At 43.4% G+C, this 15,767-nt stretch overlaps 1 protein-coding gene across 8 annotated transcripts in view; it reads right to left on the bottom strand.

The window, feature by feature from the left end:
* Positions 1-7,722: 7,722 nt before the first annotated feature.
* The window catches only part of SV2B (synaptic vesicle glycoprotein 2B), a 197,500-nt gene continuing 189,455 nt past the window's right edge, over positions 7,723-15,767 (bottom strand). For 7 of the 8 annotated variants that reach the window (XM_027572481.2, XM_027572479.2, XM_027572478.2 and 4 more), the window contains exons 12-13: positions 13,297-13,456; positions 10,641-10,824 (exon numbers count right to left, since the gene is read on the bottom strand). In XM_027572481.2, coding sequence (XP_027428282.1) covers positions 10,641-10,824; positions 13,297-13,456 — 344 coding nt within the window. Of the gene's footprint in view, positions 10,825-13,296; positions 13,457-15,767 lie in introns of all 8 variants that reach the window. The other variant, XM_027572485.2, reaches the window with a different exon arrangement.

Below are 15,767 nucleotides of genomic sequence, written 5' to 3' on the forward strand. Positions count from 1 at the left end.
AACATTTACAGACATCGAATGAGAAAAAGGAGACTCAGAGAGGTCTCTCACTTGCCCAAGGTTACTCATCTAGTAAATGACAGAACCAGGATTTGAACCCTGGGAATTTCTAGCTACACATCTCTCTCTTTCTCTCTCTCTCAATTTCTGCCTGATTATCTCCATGTTATAGCAAAATGAAGTTTCCTGTCACTATTTTGTAAATATCTCAGTTAACATCTGAACATAAATCTTCTCCATAGAAACTTCATTTTTCTTTTTTTCTTTAAGTTAGCCCTGAGCCCAGATTTCAGATTTCCCTCCACATTACACTTATAGGTCACCTGCTGCTTTTTCCTTCAGCAAAAGTCACTGTGGGGAGCAAGCAAAGTACATCCTGTCAAGAATCTCAAAATGAAACATACCTAATATTACATGCATCTTCTTCCTTGTGTCCTACCAAGAATAGCACTCAAAAATTCTATTTCTGTGTTTTGCTTTGTAAGCATTCCCTAGGGGACATTGTGCTCACTGTAGAAAGTCAAAACTTGGAGGGGCCTTACACCCATTTCTCCACCTCTACTATCTTAAAGATGAGGAAATTGGGATTAAGCAACCAGCCCAAGAACTCACAGCATTTCCCTTGATCACGCAAGTTAGGAGTAGAGCCAAGAACCTCTGGGCCTTCCAAACTGAGCTTTCTCCTAGTGTATCTGACCACCTTTCCATGGATCAGTTGTGCTGGAAAGATTTGCTCCCATAAGCCCAGTTAGGGCAGTGGCTACATGTGTTTTAAATATGGTTAACGTCAGGGCCACCTCCCATACATGGAAGGAGCTCAATCTTTGAGTAGGCATGTTATGAGTATACAAAGCACCACTCACTTCTGCATTCTCATTTATAACACTTCATCTTCACAAGTTCCCAGGCACACCCCGAGGTTTTGCCTGTATGAAATCACCCAGCAACAGTAAATGAAGGACTCGTTAAATAAGCATGGATTAAATGCCGGCCATCTGCTAGAATGGATGCTAGGTGTTTCTACATGGGCATTTAATAAATGTTTGCTAAACCTGATCTAGATGAGTCCTCCACCAAGATTAGGAAGGTCTTTCTATGTCAGGCTGGAGTACATTACACATGGTTGGAAAAATACCCTGGGCTCTCCAGCAAATGTGTTCTGGAATCATCTCTACATTTGGATGCAAGTTAAAGAAAAGAGGGGAAATATGCACAGTTTTGCAAAAGCTGTCTCATTCCACTTGACAGAGACTGGGAGGAAAAGCTAACCAACCCTGGAGTAGAAACCTGTTTTACATCTTCAAGGTAGTTACTGCCCTCTAGTGTTACAGGAATCAAGCAAACAGTGTCCGTGGTAGAATCTGAATCCAACCTCTCACAGTTTTTCAATTAATGGCAAGTCTCAGCAGCCTTAGGAAGTCCTTGGAAAACACCACCAGAAAGAGATGCCACACTGGGGTTGACCAGTTGCAGCCCCCAAGGTTTCTACGCAGTCAATTCACACTGGTACTTCCATACTTGTTAAAATACTGAAATGCTTCTATACTGGTTGGCAAAAAGCCACCACCCTATGCCTCCAGTACCCCCACCACCACCCCAGAACCAGGACTCTCCCTTGGACGCCCCTCCTGGAGCTCCCCACCATCTAATAACTAGCGTATATCATGAAGTGGACCTTCCTGGCATTAGTCTGCACAGCAGAATCCTTTTTGGCTGGAGAAGAACAGAAACAGTTGTGTGCACCATGCTTGGTCAAGCAAGGGACCTCCTAGACCCTGATCCAGAGCTATGGGTGCAGTGTTAGGCCAGTGTTTGAATCCATCCAGCGATTAAATATTTTAAATGTGACATTTAACTGCTTCTCACCGCCCAACTATTGTGATTCTTTATCTGTCCATTCATCATTAAGCAAGGAGTGATTATTAAATAATTATCATTCTGTGGCATTCTCTGAACTTAAGATGGCATCTAATTTGGTTAATATTGTCTTGGTGGCCTGAAAACATCTGCAGCCAATGACTAATCTACACCCAGGCTTCTCTGGGAGGAATTCAGGGGAATGATTATACTATATTGTATGCCCATTGATGAAGGACCAGTCCTTGGTCTCACCTCTTAATAGCTCTTTGGCCTCTGGTGAGTTATTCTGCCTTTCTACATTTCAGATTCCCATCTCTCAAGGGAAAAAAAAAAACAACAAAAAACCAACATTTACATCATTAGGTTATTATGATAATTAAGGAGGTAATCCTTATCACATTCCTTGTCATACAGTAAGTCCTCAAGAGGGGTTTGCTAATATGTGAATCACAAAGTATTTTTTAAATGTTTTATTTATTTATTCATGAAAGTCAGAGAGAGAGAGAGAGAGAGGCAGAGGCAGAGGGAGAAGCAGGCTCCCTGCCTAGCAGGGAGCCCGATGTGGGACTCGATCCCAGTACCCTGGGATCATGACCTGAGCCGAAGGCAGACGCTTAACCATCTGAGCCACCCAGGGGCCCAGTGAATCACAAAGTATTAAAGGTTAAAATTTTCATCACCAATCACCAAATCAAATGTTTCTACTATTTTAATATACTAAAGAACAAAAACGCTTAGGGCATCAGAGCAATTCCACTTTCCAGGGATAGTCAGATAGAAAACACTTAAATATAGAGGGAAACGAGAGCGTGAAAAATAGGAAAACAAAAATGGCTCTGGTCACTCCATACTCGCAGTGTGAACTTAATCATTCAGTGGATGCATTCACTACACATGGCATTGTTGACAGACGTATCTGAACAGCTCTAGATAGACGTATGGCAGAGGTTTATCCAGCCAGTCGTCAAGTCATTGCAACCCTTGGTAATGGGTCTCTCTGCCCATCACCTGCAGACTTCCTTTTCATGGTTCACAGCATGTGGCTCTGTCCTCCTCATGGTCATGGGATGGACAGGTCAGTATGACACAGGTCTGTGAAATATACCTGACTTTTCATCATCTCAACTTGAAGGTGCTTGGCAGAAAGATGGCAGGCTTCCAAAGAAACACCTCCTTCCTCCCCTGGCTGTATGTCAGCGTATTTCATCAACAGCGATGGTTTTACTAGTGCCTTCTATCCCACAAAGTATTCTTTACAAATCTTAGAGCACTCACGGAGCCACTAAAATACCTGGCGAGACTGCCTTTAACTTTTTCCCAGACACCACCATTCCAGGAGCAAATAATTGCCATGGCAGACATCACTGCTTAACCTTTATGTCTGACAGGTTAGGAGAAGTGTCCCATCCAAAGGACTGAGATAGCACATTTGTAGCAGTAGCTGTAGAAAAGATTCAAAACTGCTGGCCAAATATTCAGGAAGATCATGAATAGTCACCCACATCTGAATAATTTTGACCTCTCCCCCAAAATGGCATGTCTCTCAGCCCCCCTCCCACCAGAGAATAAAAGCTCTTAATCCCCCCAGCATTGCTCTGTGGAGCCTGGAGGCTTAGTTTAGACTTTCCAAATATAGCCTACTAGTTTGAAATAGAAAAAAGATTCATAAGCACAAATTGGTATGGAAAGATGCACCCGTACACTTCCTAATACCTCAGCCTGCCATATCTACCTAACCCATCACATCAAGAACAGAGAAGGGATAACAAAAGATACAGCCACTCCCTTCAACTCTCACATTTGGGGACCTCCAGGATTCAGATGGACCAAAAAGCTGGGGCCAAATCTCATGCAGAAAAATAACCTTATAGGGGCGCCTGGGTGGCTCAGTCATTAAGCGTCTGCCTTCTGCTCAGGTCATGATCCTAGGGTTCTGGGATCGAGCCCCACATGGGGCTCCCTACTCTGCAGGAAGCCTGTTTCTCCCTCTCCCACTCCCCCTGCTTGTGTTTCCTCTCTCACTGTGTCTCTCTCTGTCAAACAAATAAATAAAAATCTTTTTAAAAAATTTAAAAAAAAGAAAAACAACCTTATATACTCCTCCATTCCTGAAACCAGAAATGTACAGATCAGCTATTTTAATGTTTGACCCTATTTGAAATGTAGCAGAATTGACAAATCTGTGTTTAACTACTTGATCAGTGTTTCACACATATAAATTTTAAAATATCTTTTAGATGTTATCCCTTATGTGAAAATAGCCCAAATCAAAGCTGTCTCATCCATGGCACATATATTAAACAATAAGAGTTTTCATATCTAGATGCTGTGGGAGTATTTTTTTATTTTGCTATGTCATAAATATCTCCATCTTCCCCCAAATGTAATTTTAAAATGTTGAGAGCTATCTTTCAAAATAATGTGTTAAATGTGCTGGATACACATCAATACGCTTTTTACGCTTTAGTCGTGACAGCCTGAGTTCTAACACACATCTCACCAAAGACAACCTATATTCTGATTGTGAATCTTTGGGGTACCTGGGTAACACAGTTGAACGTTGGACTCTTGGTTTCCACTCAGGTCATGATCTCAGGGTCGTGAGATCAAGCCCCAAGTCCGGGTCTGTGCTCAGCATGGAATCTGCTTGGTATTCTCTCTCTCTCTCTCTCTCTCTCTCTCTCACTCTGCCCCTCCTGCTCATATTCTCTCTCTCTCTCTCTCTCTCTCTCCCCCCCAAATAAATAAATAAATAAATCTTTAAAAAAAATCTTCGGTTTATAGTTTTTTTTTCCACTGTAAAATATATAGACTTGGCAGGTTTCTGTAAATTGTCCTTATTAAAATCATTAGTACAAAGACCAGCAAATCAGCTATCAGTGATCCACTCCAAACATTTGTTAAACTTCGGTTTTCTTGACTCCAACATTTCAGAGATGATAGGGCACCTGGGTGGCTCAGTCAGTTAAGCGTCTGCCTTTGGCTCAGGTCATGATCCCAGGGTCTTGGGATCAAGCCTGCTTCTCCCCGAGGCCCAGCAGGACCAGAGGTTCATGGACAGCTAGGTATGTGTTTCAGGTGAGGGGACAGGGACTTGGCTCATCGCTCAAAATTTCCAGAAGGTGTATTACAGTCCTGCTAAGCAGAGCCCCTCTTCATTCTGTAATTAGCAATGACATAACTTTTATTCCTCCAGTTAACCTTTGTGGATAGCTCTAGTCTCTGTTTCATTTCATCATTAATCTTTTTAGAAACTTCATTGCTGTCACCAAAACCATGCATATAAATTTCCTCCCCATACTTAAGCAAATTAAATGAAATGGGCTTTAAGCTTGCCCAAATGCAAAGGGACTTATTTCCAAACTGTTCCTAGGGCTGTACCTGAACACAACACAGCTCCCCACAAAAGCACAAAGCTTTGGATGGGGCCAGGGGGGTGGGGACCACTTAAAGGTAGGGACCTGTGACCATGGGACACACGGGATCCATTCTATAAATATGTGTTGAATGAGGTCTAAGTAAAGGAATTTATCCCACTCTGACTTTCTCTTACCTAAAGGAGAAATCTTTTCTTTTTCAAGAAACATTTCCAAACCAAGTTCAGGTTGATTGTCAGCAGGTCAGAGTCACACCTAGGTAGGTCTTTATTACCTCCTGGGCACCCCTAGACAGGCGAAAACTTCTAGTAGCAAAGAGAACCAATATAAGGCCTAGTGGATTACAATGTGCCACAAATATATTTGTGTCTGTAAAAATCATTAACACGTGGAAACAGGCAAAACAGAGCTCATCGACCCCAGGTGAAAGGGTGTCCACCCTCTGCTGAGCCTAGGAAATAATTAGAGGCCTACAAATAGACATAGGCTCATAAGCTAAAGGCTTGAGTGAAACCAAGCAGTTTCTAGGGAAGGAAGTATTTTTATTGATGCTCTTCAGTTACTGATGTGCTGCTACTCGCAGAGCATCTCCAAACTTATGGAAGATAGTGAGCATTTTTCATGAGTGCCTAGCTTTTGTGAGTTTCTGGTTGGGCTGGATTTAAATGATCAGGGTACTAGAGCTTCCCCAACAAATCAGATTGGCAGGCTGTCAGTGCTGCTCAAAATATGGCCCAAGGACTGACACCACATCACTTGGGGGTTGTTAGAAATGTGTATTCTCGGGCATCTGGGTGTCTCAGATGGTTAAGCGTCTGCCTTCGGCTCTGGTCATGATCCCAGGGTCCTGGAATCGAGTCCCGCGTTGGGGTCCCTGCTCCTTGGGAGGCTGCTTCTCCCTCTGCCTCTCTCTCTTTCATGAATGAATAAATAAAATCTTTAAAAAAAAAAGAAATGTGTATTCTCTGTTTCAGCTGGGGGTGGGGCCCAGCAGTGTGAGTTTGAATGCCCCTCCAGGTGATTCTGATACACACTAAAGTTCAAGAATCATGAGCCACCCTATCCCTTCGCCCCTCTTCCCTTGGCACCAGGATCCTCAATTTGGAGGAAGGATGGCAATGTTCCCAGGGAAACGGCATATTTCCCAGCCATTTCAGGTCAATGATATACATATGGAAGCAACCGGAAGGAGCATCTAAGAGAATAGTTTCAAGGGAGGTGGGCTTAGGTGGGAGGTGCTGCCCCTTTGCCCCTTGCCCTCCTTTCTGCTTCCTGCCTGAACTGTGGATGCAAGGACCAGCTGGAAAATTGCCATCCCCGTCTCTGAGGCAACCTCATGGAAAAAGTGCACTAAAAATTGAGGAGCCTAAAAGCAGGAGTCTGTTCCCAATAATCAGATCACAAAGTAACCATACCAGCTATGGCTTTCTTTCCTCCAGATTTCCTTAATACAAGAGAGAAATAAACTTTTAACTTATTATGAATATACTCTAAACGTGCTGGTTGGGGTTTTCAGTTGTATGTTATCCAACCTAATCCTAACCAAACCCCAAAGGTTGGTCAGTGTTAGCTCAGATGCCCCCTAGAAGAGCCAACTGTGAAAGTGAAAACCACTTTCCTGAGACTACTGGGAGCCTTGCCCACTACCCAACGTCCTGCTTGCATTCTGGGCCCCCATCCCTTCTTCCATATACAACCTTCTGCAAAGTCAATGAAGTAAAAACGGAGTATTTTCTGGAGAAAATGAGCTGGGGTGCCTTTTCCCTTACCTGGTTTATGAAGATAAGAAATTAACACATGCCTTGAAGAAAGAGAAACGGGAAAGAAAACCATTGAGATTCAGAAATCCACAATTGACTGGTAGGGAAATGAGAATCCTCTTTCAAGCAGAAGGTGCATTTTACTTATGATAAAATCATCGTATGTTGTTTTTATTGCCAACTTAATAACCATCTTGCCCACTTGCCGTAAGTAGAAGGAGGCAGGGACCATGATGAGGGTTTTTACCAATGGATCCCAGGACTTAGCACAGAGCCCAGCACATGGTATGGGCTCAGTAAGGATTTATTGAATAAGTGAATGAATCAGTGACTAGATGGATTAATAAATACCATTCTTTTCATATGTATGATGATCCTTCCATTTATTCCAGGTGAGACAATCAAGTGAGTTGTCTATGGCCTCCGGGAATGGAGGTTAAATGTTTGTCTCGCCATCCCATTCCTCAGACACTCAATGGGAGGCCCTGCAGTAGGGGATTACGGACTGAGAGATTACTCCAGAATTATAGAGAGAGCATCACTGTAGGCCTTGTAACCCACTCCCAGTGCTACATGTCTCCTTGGTCACATCATTTGATCTCTCAAGGTCACCATATGCAAAATAAGGTGAAAGAAATGATTCTCAACATGCCAACCCCAACTGATTCAATCAACTTAGGAATCCAGAAGAAACCTTAGTGTCTGGAAATAACCTCTAGCCTCAGTTCTTAAAAATTTGTTTATAATTATTTTTATTATTATTTTTAATGAGCTAATACAAGGTAGCAGGGGACCCCGGGAATGTGGTTATTTATCACATGACCTCAGGTGCATGTGCTATAAACTTCACAAATAGGCACGCCGATTTCACTAATTATTTCCAATAAAACAGAAGGTCAAAACTCAGCATCAAGAGATGACACAACACAGTTGAGGCTGTTAAAAGTACCAAAACGGGCATCATAAAATATATCATGAACCGTGAACAGCTTTGCTCAACGAAGGAGAACCTCATCCTTCCACACCGCAAGGATGCCATTGGGAGTTTCTCAAGATAGAACACGAAATGAAAAAGAAGGGCCTGGCCAGAAATGCTGTACATTATCCCCCAATGACCTGCCACAGAGACTATTTTTAAAGAAGCATTTATCTCAGCAGGAATGACAGCATTTAAGAAGAGGCCAGGTACCAGCGCCAGGCAATTCTTCATGGACGGGGAAGGCTGCAGAGCCTGGCTGCACCCTTTACAAAGGCCTAGGTGATGGATGACATAGGAACTGCTCTTGTTTGGTTAGGTGGTTGGTTTAAGGAGCCATACAGTTAATGCACATATTAGAGCTTGAAAACCCAAATGGAATTGACCCCCAAATTATGGCAGCCATCTCAACACTCAAAAATTAATTGGATGTGAGATTTACAAGATCCATCTTAACTACAAATGCAGATTCTAACTGCTTTATAAATTTCTTAAGTGGTAGCTGCTCATTAAATTGTATCATCCCATTGAAGAATAATGTTACAAGGGATGTGGCCATCTCCAGGTTACACAATTCTCTTGAACGGACCTAGCCACTGTATTTCATAGTCAGAATACAGAAAGTATATTACAGCTATGTTACATTGGGCCTCTCATTACTGATGTAGCCTTTATGTTAGGCAATTCCTATAAAACACTGAGAGAAATGTTAATACACAATAGTATATTTATATATTTGGGGGGATCAGGGTGTCAAATCAGAGCTGACATGTCTTCTTTCCCTGTAAAGAAAAAAAGAGTGAATAAAGAGGTAGGAGACAGGAGAAGCAGAGTCAACATTTTAACCATTAAAACTGATCTCAGATCCAAGGTGGAAAGGTGTCGTAATATTTACTCTTTCCTCCTGTCTACTTGTTACTCCAGAAAACAACAGAAAGAGGGCCTGAAGCTGTCCTGGGACCCAAGTGTCTCCCCAAAGCTGAGAAAACACTCCATGTGGTCATCAGTACCCTGCTTCAGTTTTTGGAGATGCCTGGTAGGGAGTGTGTAGCACTTGACAGCACTCAGAACACTGCATATCAACTTGAAGCATGAGTTCTTGCAAGCTGATGCTCACCGGGCCTCGGCCAGTCCACCTCCAGGGACGAAAGCTCATAGCTCGCTGTCCTTCCAGGCTAGATAGTTCCGGTGTATGAAACCTTCCTTTTCTGTGCTGTCAAGACTTCAGTCTATTGCTGACCCTTGCCAAAGCAGTTTTCCTGGGTTCCCCACCCCCATCCCCACCCTACCCCCATTCATGTTCCAAGCAGGTCTCAGAAAAGAATTCACTTGGAGCACTGAAGGGAAACATACTTGACATCCACTGCATGCCCTAATTTCCACGCCAATGACATCTGTTTTCAAAGGTCCTGAACCGAGACACATAGCATAGATTTCGCATGGGACCTGACCATGATAACAAATATGGATCATGTTTTACAGCTAAAAGAAACAAAGAATTTTCGCTTTGGAGAACTGTGGTTACTCTTCCCCATCCCTCCCTCAATCACTCATGTTGTCCACTGTGTTTTATTCTTGCCCATAAAGAGAATGCCAGAGGCCCCCGAACCCTTCTCCTGTTGTTTCTGGGGGTGCAGCAGCATCTAATGCCGGTACCCACGATGGTGAGCTTGTTTCACAAGTGATCTGTGTAAGAGAGAAAGGTAACTACTCCACCTACACAAAGAAAGGTGCCTGGACTAAATGAACTGTACAACACGAGTTTACGAAGTGCATCCTCCTGACAGCAAGTTAAATGGCTATAAGATATTGTGGTTGCATTTCATTCAATCAGACCTAATTTCCTGGGACTCCAAACACCAACTCCTCCCAAAATATGGCTAAAAGGCTGGCAAATATTTGCAGGTACCATTCCTGCAAATTAAACCCAGATATAGTTATGTACAAAGTTAGTTTACAGAATACCTATCGCATTAAGTTTCTTTAAATAGATCAAAACAGGAATAAATAGCATCCTTAAATTTACCACCTAATCGTCATGGAACACTTAGGACACTTGGTTGAGGGGGGAGCAGATTTCTATAGATATTGATCAAATATTTGGTTTTCTATATTAGAGTATCTTCAATGCAATTGTGCCAAATTTCAAATAGAACATAGGCTTGGTGATACTCTAAATGCAAAAAGTATCTTGTATTTCAAACCCAATATTTATATGATGACTCTAACTTCCTGGCAAGTCAGTGTGTTAGGTCATTGGGCTCTGAGAAACTTTATGGAAGAGGACCTTAAATGTTTCTCACCCTCAAATTCATTCTGAAATGCAAATAAGTCCTCGCACCTCACTAGGCGGAATACACAGTCCTTGCTCAGCATGTGCACCCATTGGAAGGTGTGATCCTTCTTCCCCTGCTTTGGGCTGGGGAGACCCAAAGCCAAGAACACAGCTCTGGGATTCTAAAGGTGATTCAGGACACCCCCAAATCAGTCACCTGAGTTACAAACATATTGACAGCTGAAAGGGGTCCTAAACTAGGAGTCACAAAATCAACTTCTTCTCCCGTGTCCTCTGGACAGTGTCCTCTGGACAGTGACAGACAGGAAGCATGGGTGCATTTAAGGTTCTTGGATAAGGTTCTTCCAACATCTTCTTTCCCCAGAGGTTGTTCACATCAGGACCTGTTCTCGGGTCTCTGGCAGCCGAAGAGCAATCAGGCCACCCCCAACGAGAGATGCAGCGGCCAGAAGAATGGGAACCACTTTGGTTATCCCAACAAAAGAAGCAAAGATGGTGTTTCCCAGGATGGCGCCAAATTTGCATAATCCATTAAGGATGCCAAAGGCTGTCGCCCTGTTAAAGAAGAAAGTCAGTCATTCTAAAAGATGAACCAGACCTCCTTGGGATGAGCAGGACTGGGTCCTTTCTTTCCCTGTTGTGAGGGAAGGTATAGTGAAGGTGTGGGAGGGAAATTTGTTCCTAAACATAAAAGTCAAACATTCTCATTTTAATCAAATTTGGAAATACAGAACATAAAGATGTAAAGGTATATAACCCCACCACTGAAAGGCAATCACCACTATTACCAGTCTAGAGTATTTCCTTCACACTTGTTTCTTTCTCTTTTCAAACGTTATCTCTTTGAAATTGTCACAGATAGGACATGCATATTGTGAAACACTGAAAAAAACAGAGAGAATGAAGCAGAAAGTGTCACTATTCCTCCTCAATAACACCCTGACCCTCTTGTGACAGACACTGCTGGGTGTCCCTAACTAGCATTTCTCCAAATGTAACTACATTTTCCAGACTCCCTTGCTGAGGAGTCTGGCCATGTGACTATGTTTTTAGCCAATGAGATATAAGTGCAAATAGCAGCTCCTGAGAAATTTCCTTGAGAGATGTCATGAGTGGTACTTTTTGCTCTCTTCTCTTCCGTTTTTCTTCCTTCCATCCCACTTCCAAAAATGTAGATGGTCTCATCTTGACCCATGGCTGAGCTCATGAAAGGGTGAACAACAAGATAAAAAAAGCCTGCAATGCCTGGTGTGGACTTCTACAGGAGAGAAAAAGGAAATGCCAACCTTCTTAAGGCTGAAGTTATTTGAGATTTCTGTTATCCATGGCAAAACCTAATCCTAATTATTATCCCTCAATCACACTTCTGAGGGGCAACTATTATTTTTTTTAAATTCATTTATTTTTTTAGTAATCTCTACATCCAATGTGGGGCTCCAACTCACTACCCCAGTGATCAAGAGTCACATATTCTACTAAGCCAGCCATGTGTCCCCTTAATGATAACAGCTACTAATCATCTGTCCTTTCTTGACTCCATCTGTATACAGAGACTATATTCCTAACACCAGCTCTCTTCAACTGAAGCAAAATATTTTTTTCCTATCACAGGTTTACTAAGAATGTGTCTACATTTTTGTACATTAATTTTTTTACATTTTTAATCACTTTATATATAACTAGCCCCCAATCCCAATCTTTTTGTTTTCAGAATTTTCTTGGGTATTTTCACATGTGTATTTTTCCAAATGAAATTTCCAAAGTTGTCCCAAGTTTCCAGAGGAGGGGGGGAGAAATCTCATTGAATTATGAATGGACTCCGAAGTTAGAAGGAAACAAAAGAAGATTTGAAGTTCGTGTAAGAATAAATCTTCTTAGAATTTCATAAGGTATATCTTGACGTATATGTAAGTCTTCTGTTTTATCTCTCAGTAAAGCTTTATGGTTGTCTTCACATAAGTGTTTCATCTTTCTTATTATCTCTTATATTCTTATATTCCTATTTTATGATTTCTGCTATTATTAAATGGAATTCAATTTTACTTTAAAATTTTTGGATACATTTTTAAATCCCATATGTTATTAAGTTAGTTTTGTTATTGACCACCTTATCAAATTATTTTTCTGTTTTGAGCAGTCTCTTTAGTTAATTGTCTTGGGTTTCCTAGATATAAAACCATATACCATTGAAATAATGATGGTTTTTCCTCCTCTTATTTTTTGTAAAATTTAGAAGCTCTTTGGTTCAGGGGAGAGGGGCTCCAAATATGGTATGCTGTGCTTTGCCATAGCTAGCCATATTCTAATACCTCTGTCACCAATTTGGGGAATATCATTAAGATTTTTTTGCAGAATTTCATTTACCTGCCTTCCACATCACTTCGCACTCCTTTTTGACCATAGGGCCACTTACCTGCCATCCTTAAAATTCACAACTCCCTCTCCATAAGGAGAGACAACTGCTACATAATGGCTTTGACCCCATGCCTTTCAACCAGGCCTCCTCCCACATGGCTTGCACAAAAATAAAAGTAAGCACTGGGCATTCCTATCACACTCTCTGCAAATGCCCTAGACCATCAGGACTCACCCCCACCTTTATCTGCCCTTGCCTCTCCTCCACCCTTTGTTTATCTAGTTCTTCACTTCCCCCCCCCCCCCCCCCCCCCCCCCCCCCCCCCCCCCCCCCCCCCCCCCCCCCCCCCCGTCTCCCATTAGAGGCCTGTTTTCACCTCTCTTTGGAGCGCATGATACCTATGGTGTCACCCTCATTTCTTTCTCCTGAACATGGTTTGCACTTTTCCTTTGTATCTGACCCCTCACCCCACCCCATCAGGCTTTAGCCTGCTCACCTCTGTGCCTATACCAGCCCCCATACAGGAGAAACTCAAAAACCGAAGAGATGCTTCCTTGGTCCGTCAAACACCAGAAGACCAAGATGGCTGTGGGGGAGGGTGTTGGAATGGGTAGACTTCTGGCCAAAGAAGTCCGAACAAATCCCAGAGAAAAGCCCAGGGAAGAACTGACCTCTGGTTGGTGGGATACAGCTCCACCGTGATCACATCCAGAGCATTCCAGGCGGCAATGCTGGTCCCACAGAACAGGCACTGCCAGCCAATCATCGCAGACTCGCTGTTGCCAAAAAACAGGAAGAAGCAGCAGACCGCCGAGATTAGCATGGAGCCACCTAGAGGCGGAGATGAAGGGCAGAAAAAAAAAACAAAACACGAAGCCCATATCTTAGACAAGACTGTCACCCATAGGTCTTTCCCCTCTCCTATCCTCACAGGTGCGCCTGTAGTAACAGGTCACCTCAAGTCACAGGTCCATCTCTACACAGAGAAATCATAGCTTGAACCCCCCACATGGTACTCCCGTCACGGGATTAGAGCCTTTTGCGTGGGTCATGTCACCAGAATTAGCCTCCGGGAAGGATTTTGGGAAACCCTCACTCTGTGGTGCTGCCCAGCCCAGAATAATTGGGGAGGAGGCCAAGGGGACATTTCTTGAGAATCTGTTATATCCCAGACATTGTTCTGGGTGCCTGAGATACATCAGTACCAAAAAATCCTCTTGGAGCTTACGTGCTATTGAGAACAGAACTGTAAATGGGCTGCAGAAGAAAACGTGAAGGGCCTTGCTCTTTAGTCTCCATTTATCCTAAATCCACCCCAGACATCTGATCTGCCCTTCTCAGCCCTGCCTGTTTCCTGAGAAGCTAGCCCCCAGGGACTGCATACCTGCTGCTCCCTTATCAGCTGGGAGCAGATAGGGGTTGGAGTATTTCTTTCCGATTCCCGTTCTATCTATAAAGCCCTTTTTTGGTCATGGCTGCATCCCCCCCAGGACTATAGTTCCTTCCAGGAGCCTCTACCTCCACGGTTCCTGCTCTCCCTGGGCTCGGTGAGTGCTCTTCTCCCTGCAATCGTCGAGGCAGTACCTGCTGCCAATTTTGCTAGCATCTGAGAGCCTCATCTGCCTTATTTGTTCCCATAACCCTGTCCCCAAATAGCTGGTGAGGTAGGTACTATTTTTTTTTTTTTTTTGGCCAACATTTTATAAATAGGGAAAGTGAGGCAGCACAGAGAGGTTAAAAGACTTGCTCAAGGTCACACAGGGAGGGAAAGGTGGGACTTGAACTCAGGCCTCTCTATCACAAGGGAAATGAGAATTAACCGAATGGAAGTACAGTGGGCCACAGGGATCTATAGTAGGATTACCCCCCCAAAGCCACATCCCATCCCTAAAGTCTCTTCACTAGAACTCTCTGGGGTGGATTTTTTTTCCCACCAACACTCTGGCTGATACAGCTCATGATAAGAGGTCCCACTGAAAGAAGCTGTGTCAAATGCTACCCAAATCCATTCCATCCAGCCCAGAAGAGCTTGGGGAGTGTGGAGTGTGGAGTGGATGCAAGGCTGGACCAGAAGTATGGCTGGAAACGCAGTGGGAACCGATAGCAGAAAGAAAGAAAACAGCTTCAAAACAACCAGCTGGGAAACAGGCCAAGGGCTCCCCCTCCAGGCATCAGGACCCTGGGGGACCTGTTGCCAAGGAGCCATGTTGGTGGCCTGGCCTGACCCACAAGGGCCTCCCCGGTTGGGGGGCCGCTGCCTGGAATATCGCCCTCAGAGCTCGAGCTGCCAATACTGATACCAAACCCTGCTGATGAGCTGGGACATGGTAACTGTCGCCTCGATTCTGCTGATTCTGGGAAGGGGCAGGGCTGTGAGCAGGTCACCTGGTAATGTCTTTCCAAACAGCTAGGAAGGAGATAAACAGCTACGAGACCATAAGTGCCTTGGGAACCATATCACCTAAACGCATGCCTCCCTCAAAGTGGCCAGCCATGGCGCCTAGCTTACAATAAATGTTGACAAATGTTTAATTGGATACAAAATATTACCATCAAATAAATCAAGTGATATTCAGGGAACTGACCTCTCAACTATGTCAGATAATCCTACTATAGATCCCTGTGGCCCACTGTACTTCCATTCGGTTAATTCTCATTTCCCTTGTGATGGAAAGGCCTGAGTTCAAGTCCCAGCTTCTCCTCCCTGTGTGACCTTGAGCAAGTCTCCTAACCTCTCTGTGCTGCCTCACTTCCTCTATCTGTAAAATGTTGGCAAAAAAAAAAAAATATTACCTACCTCACCAGGTTATTGAGTGTTAAATATGTTAACATTTACGAAATGCTTGGCATGAAGCCTGACCTATAAATATGTGCTTTATAAGTGTTTGTTCAATGCAATTTCTAGTTTATGTCTGTCTCTCCCAATAGATCATTTGCTCTATGAGCATGAGGATGCTGTCTGTCTCAATTACTGTTGCCTTCCCATTGTTGCCACACAGCCTGGCAGAGAATAAGTGCCGTATAAATTATCACTTATTGAATGAATAAATGAGGACTAACAGCCTCATCAGGAAAACTTCTACTCTGTTGTTAACAAGACACTACTTCTACCCAGGAGGGAGCGTGGCAGAGTAAGCAGGAC

This window comes from Zalophus californianus, chromosome 6 (genome assembly GCF_009762305.2).
Source record: "Zalophus californianus isolate mZalCal1 chromosome 6, mZalCal1.pri.v2, whole genome shotgun sequence".
In the NCBI taxonomy this organism is placed as follows: Eukaryota; Metazoa; Chordata; class Mammalia; order Carnivora; family Otariidae; genus Zalophus; species Zalophus californianus.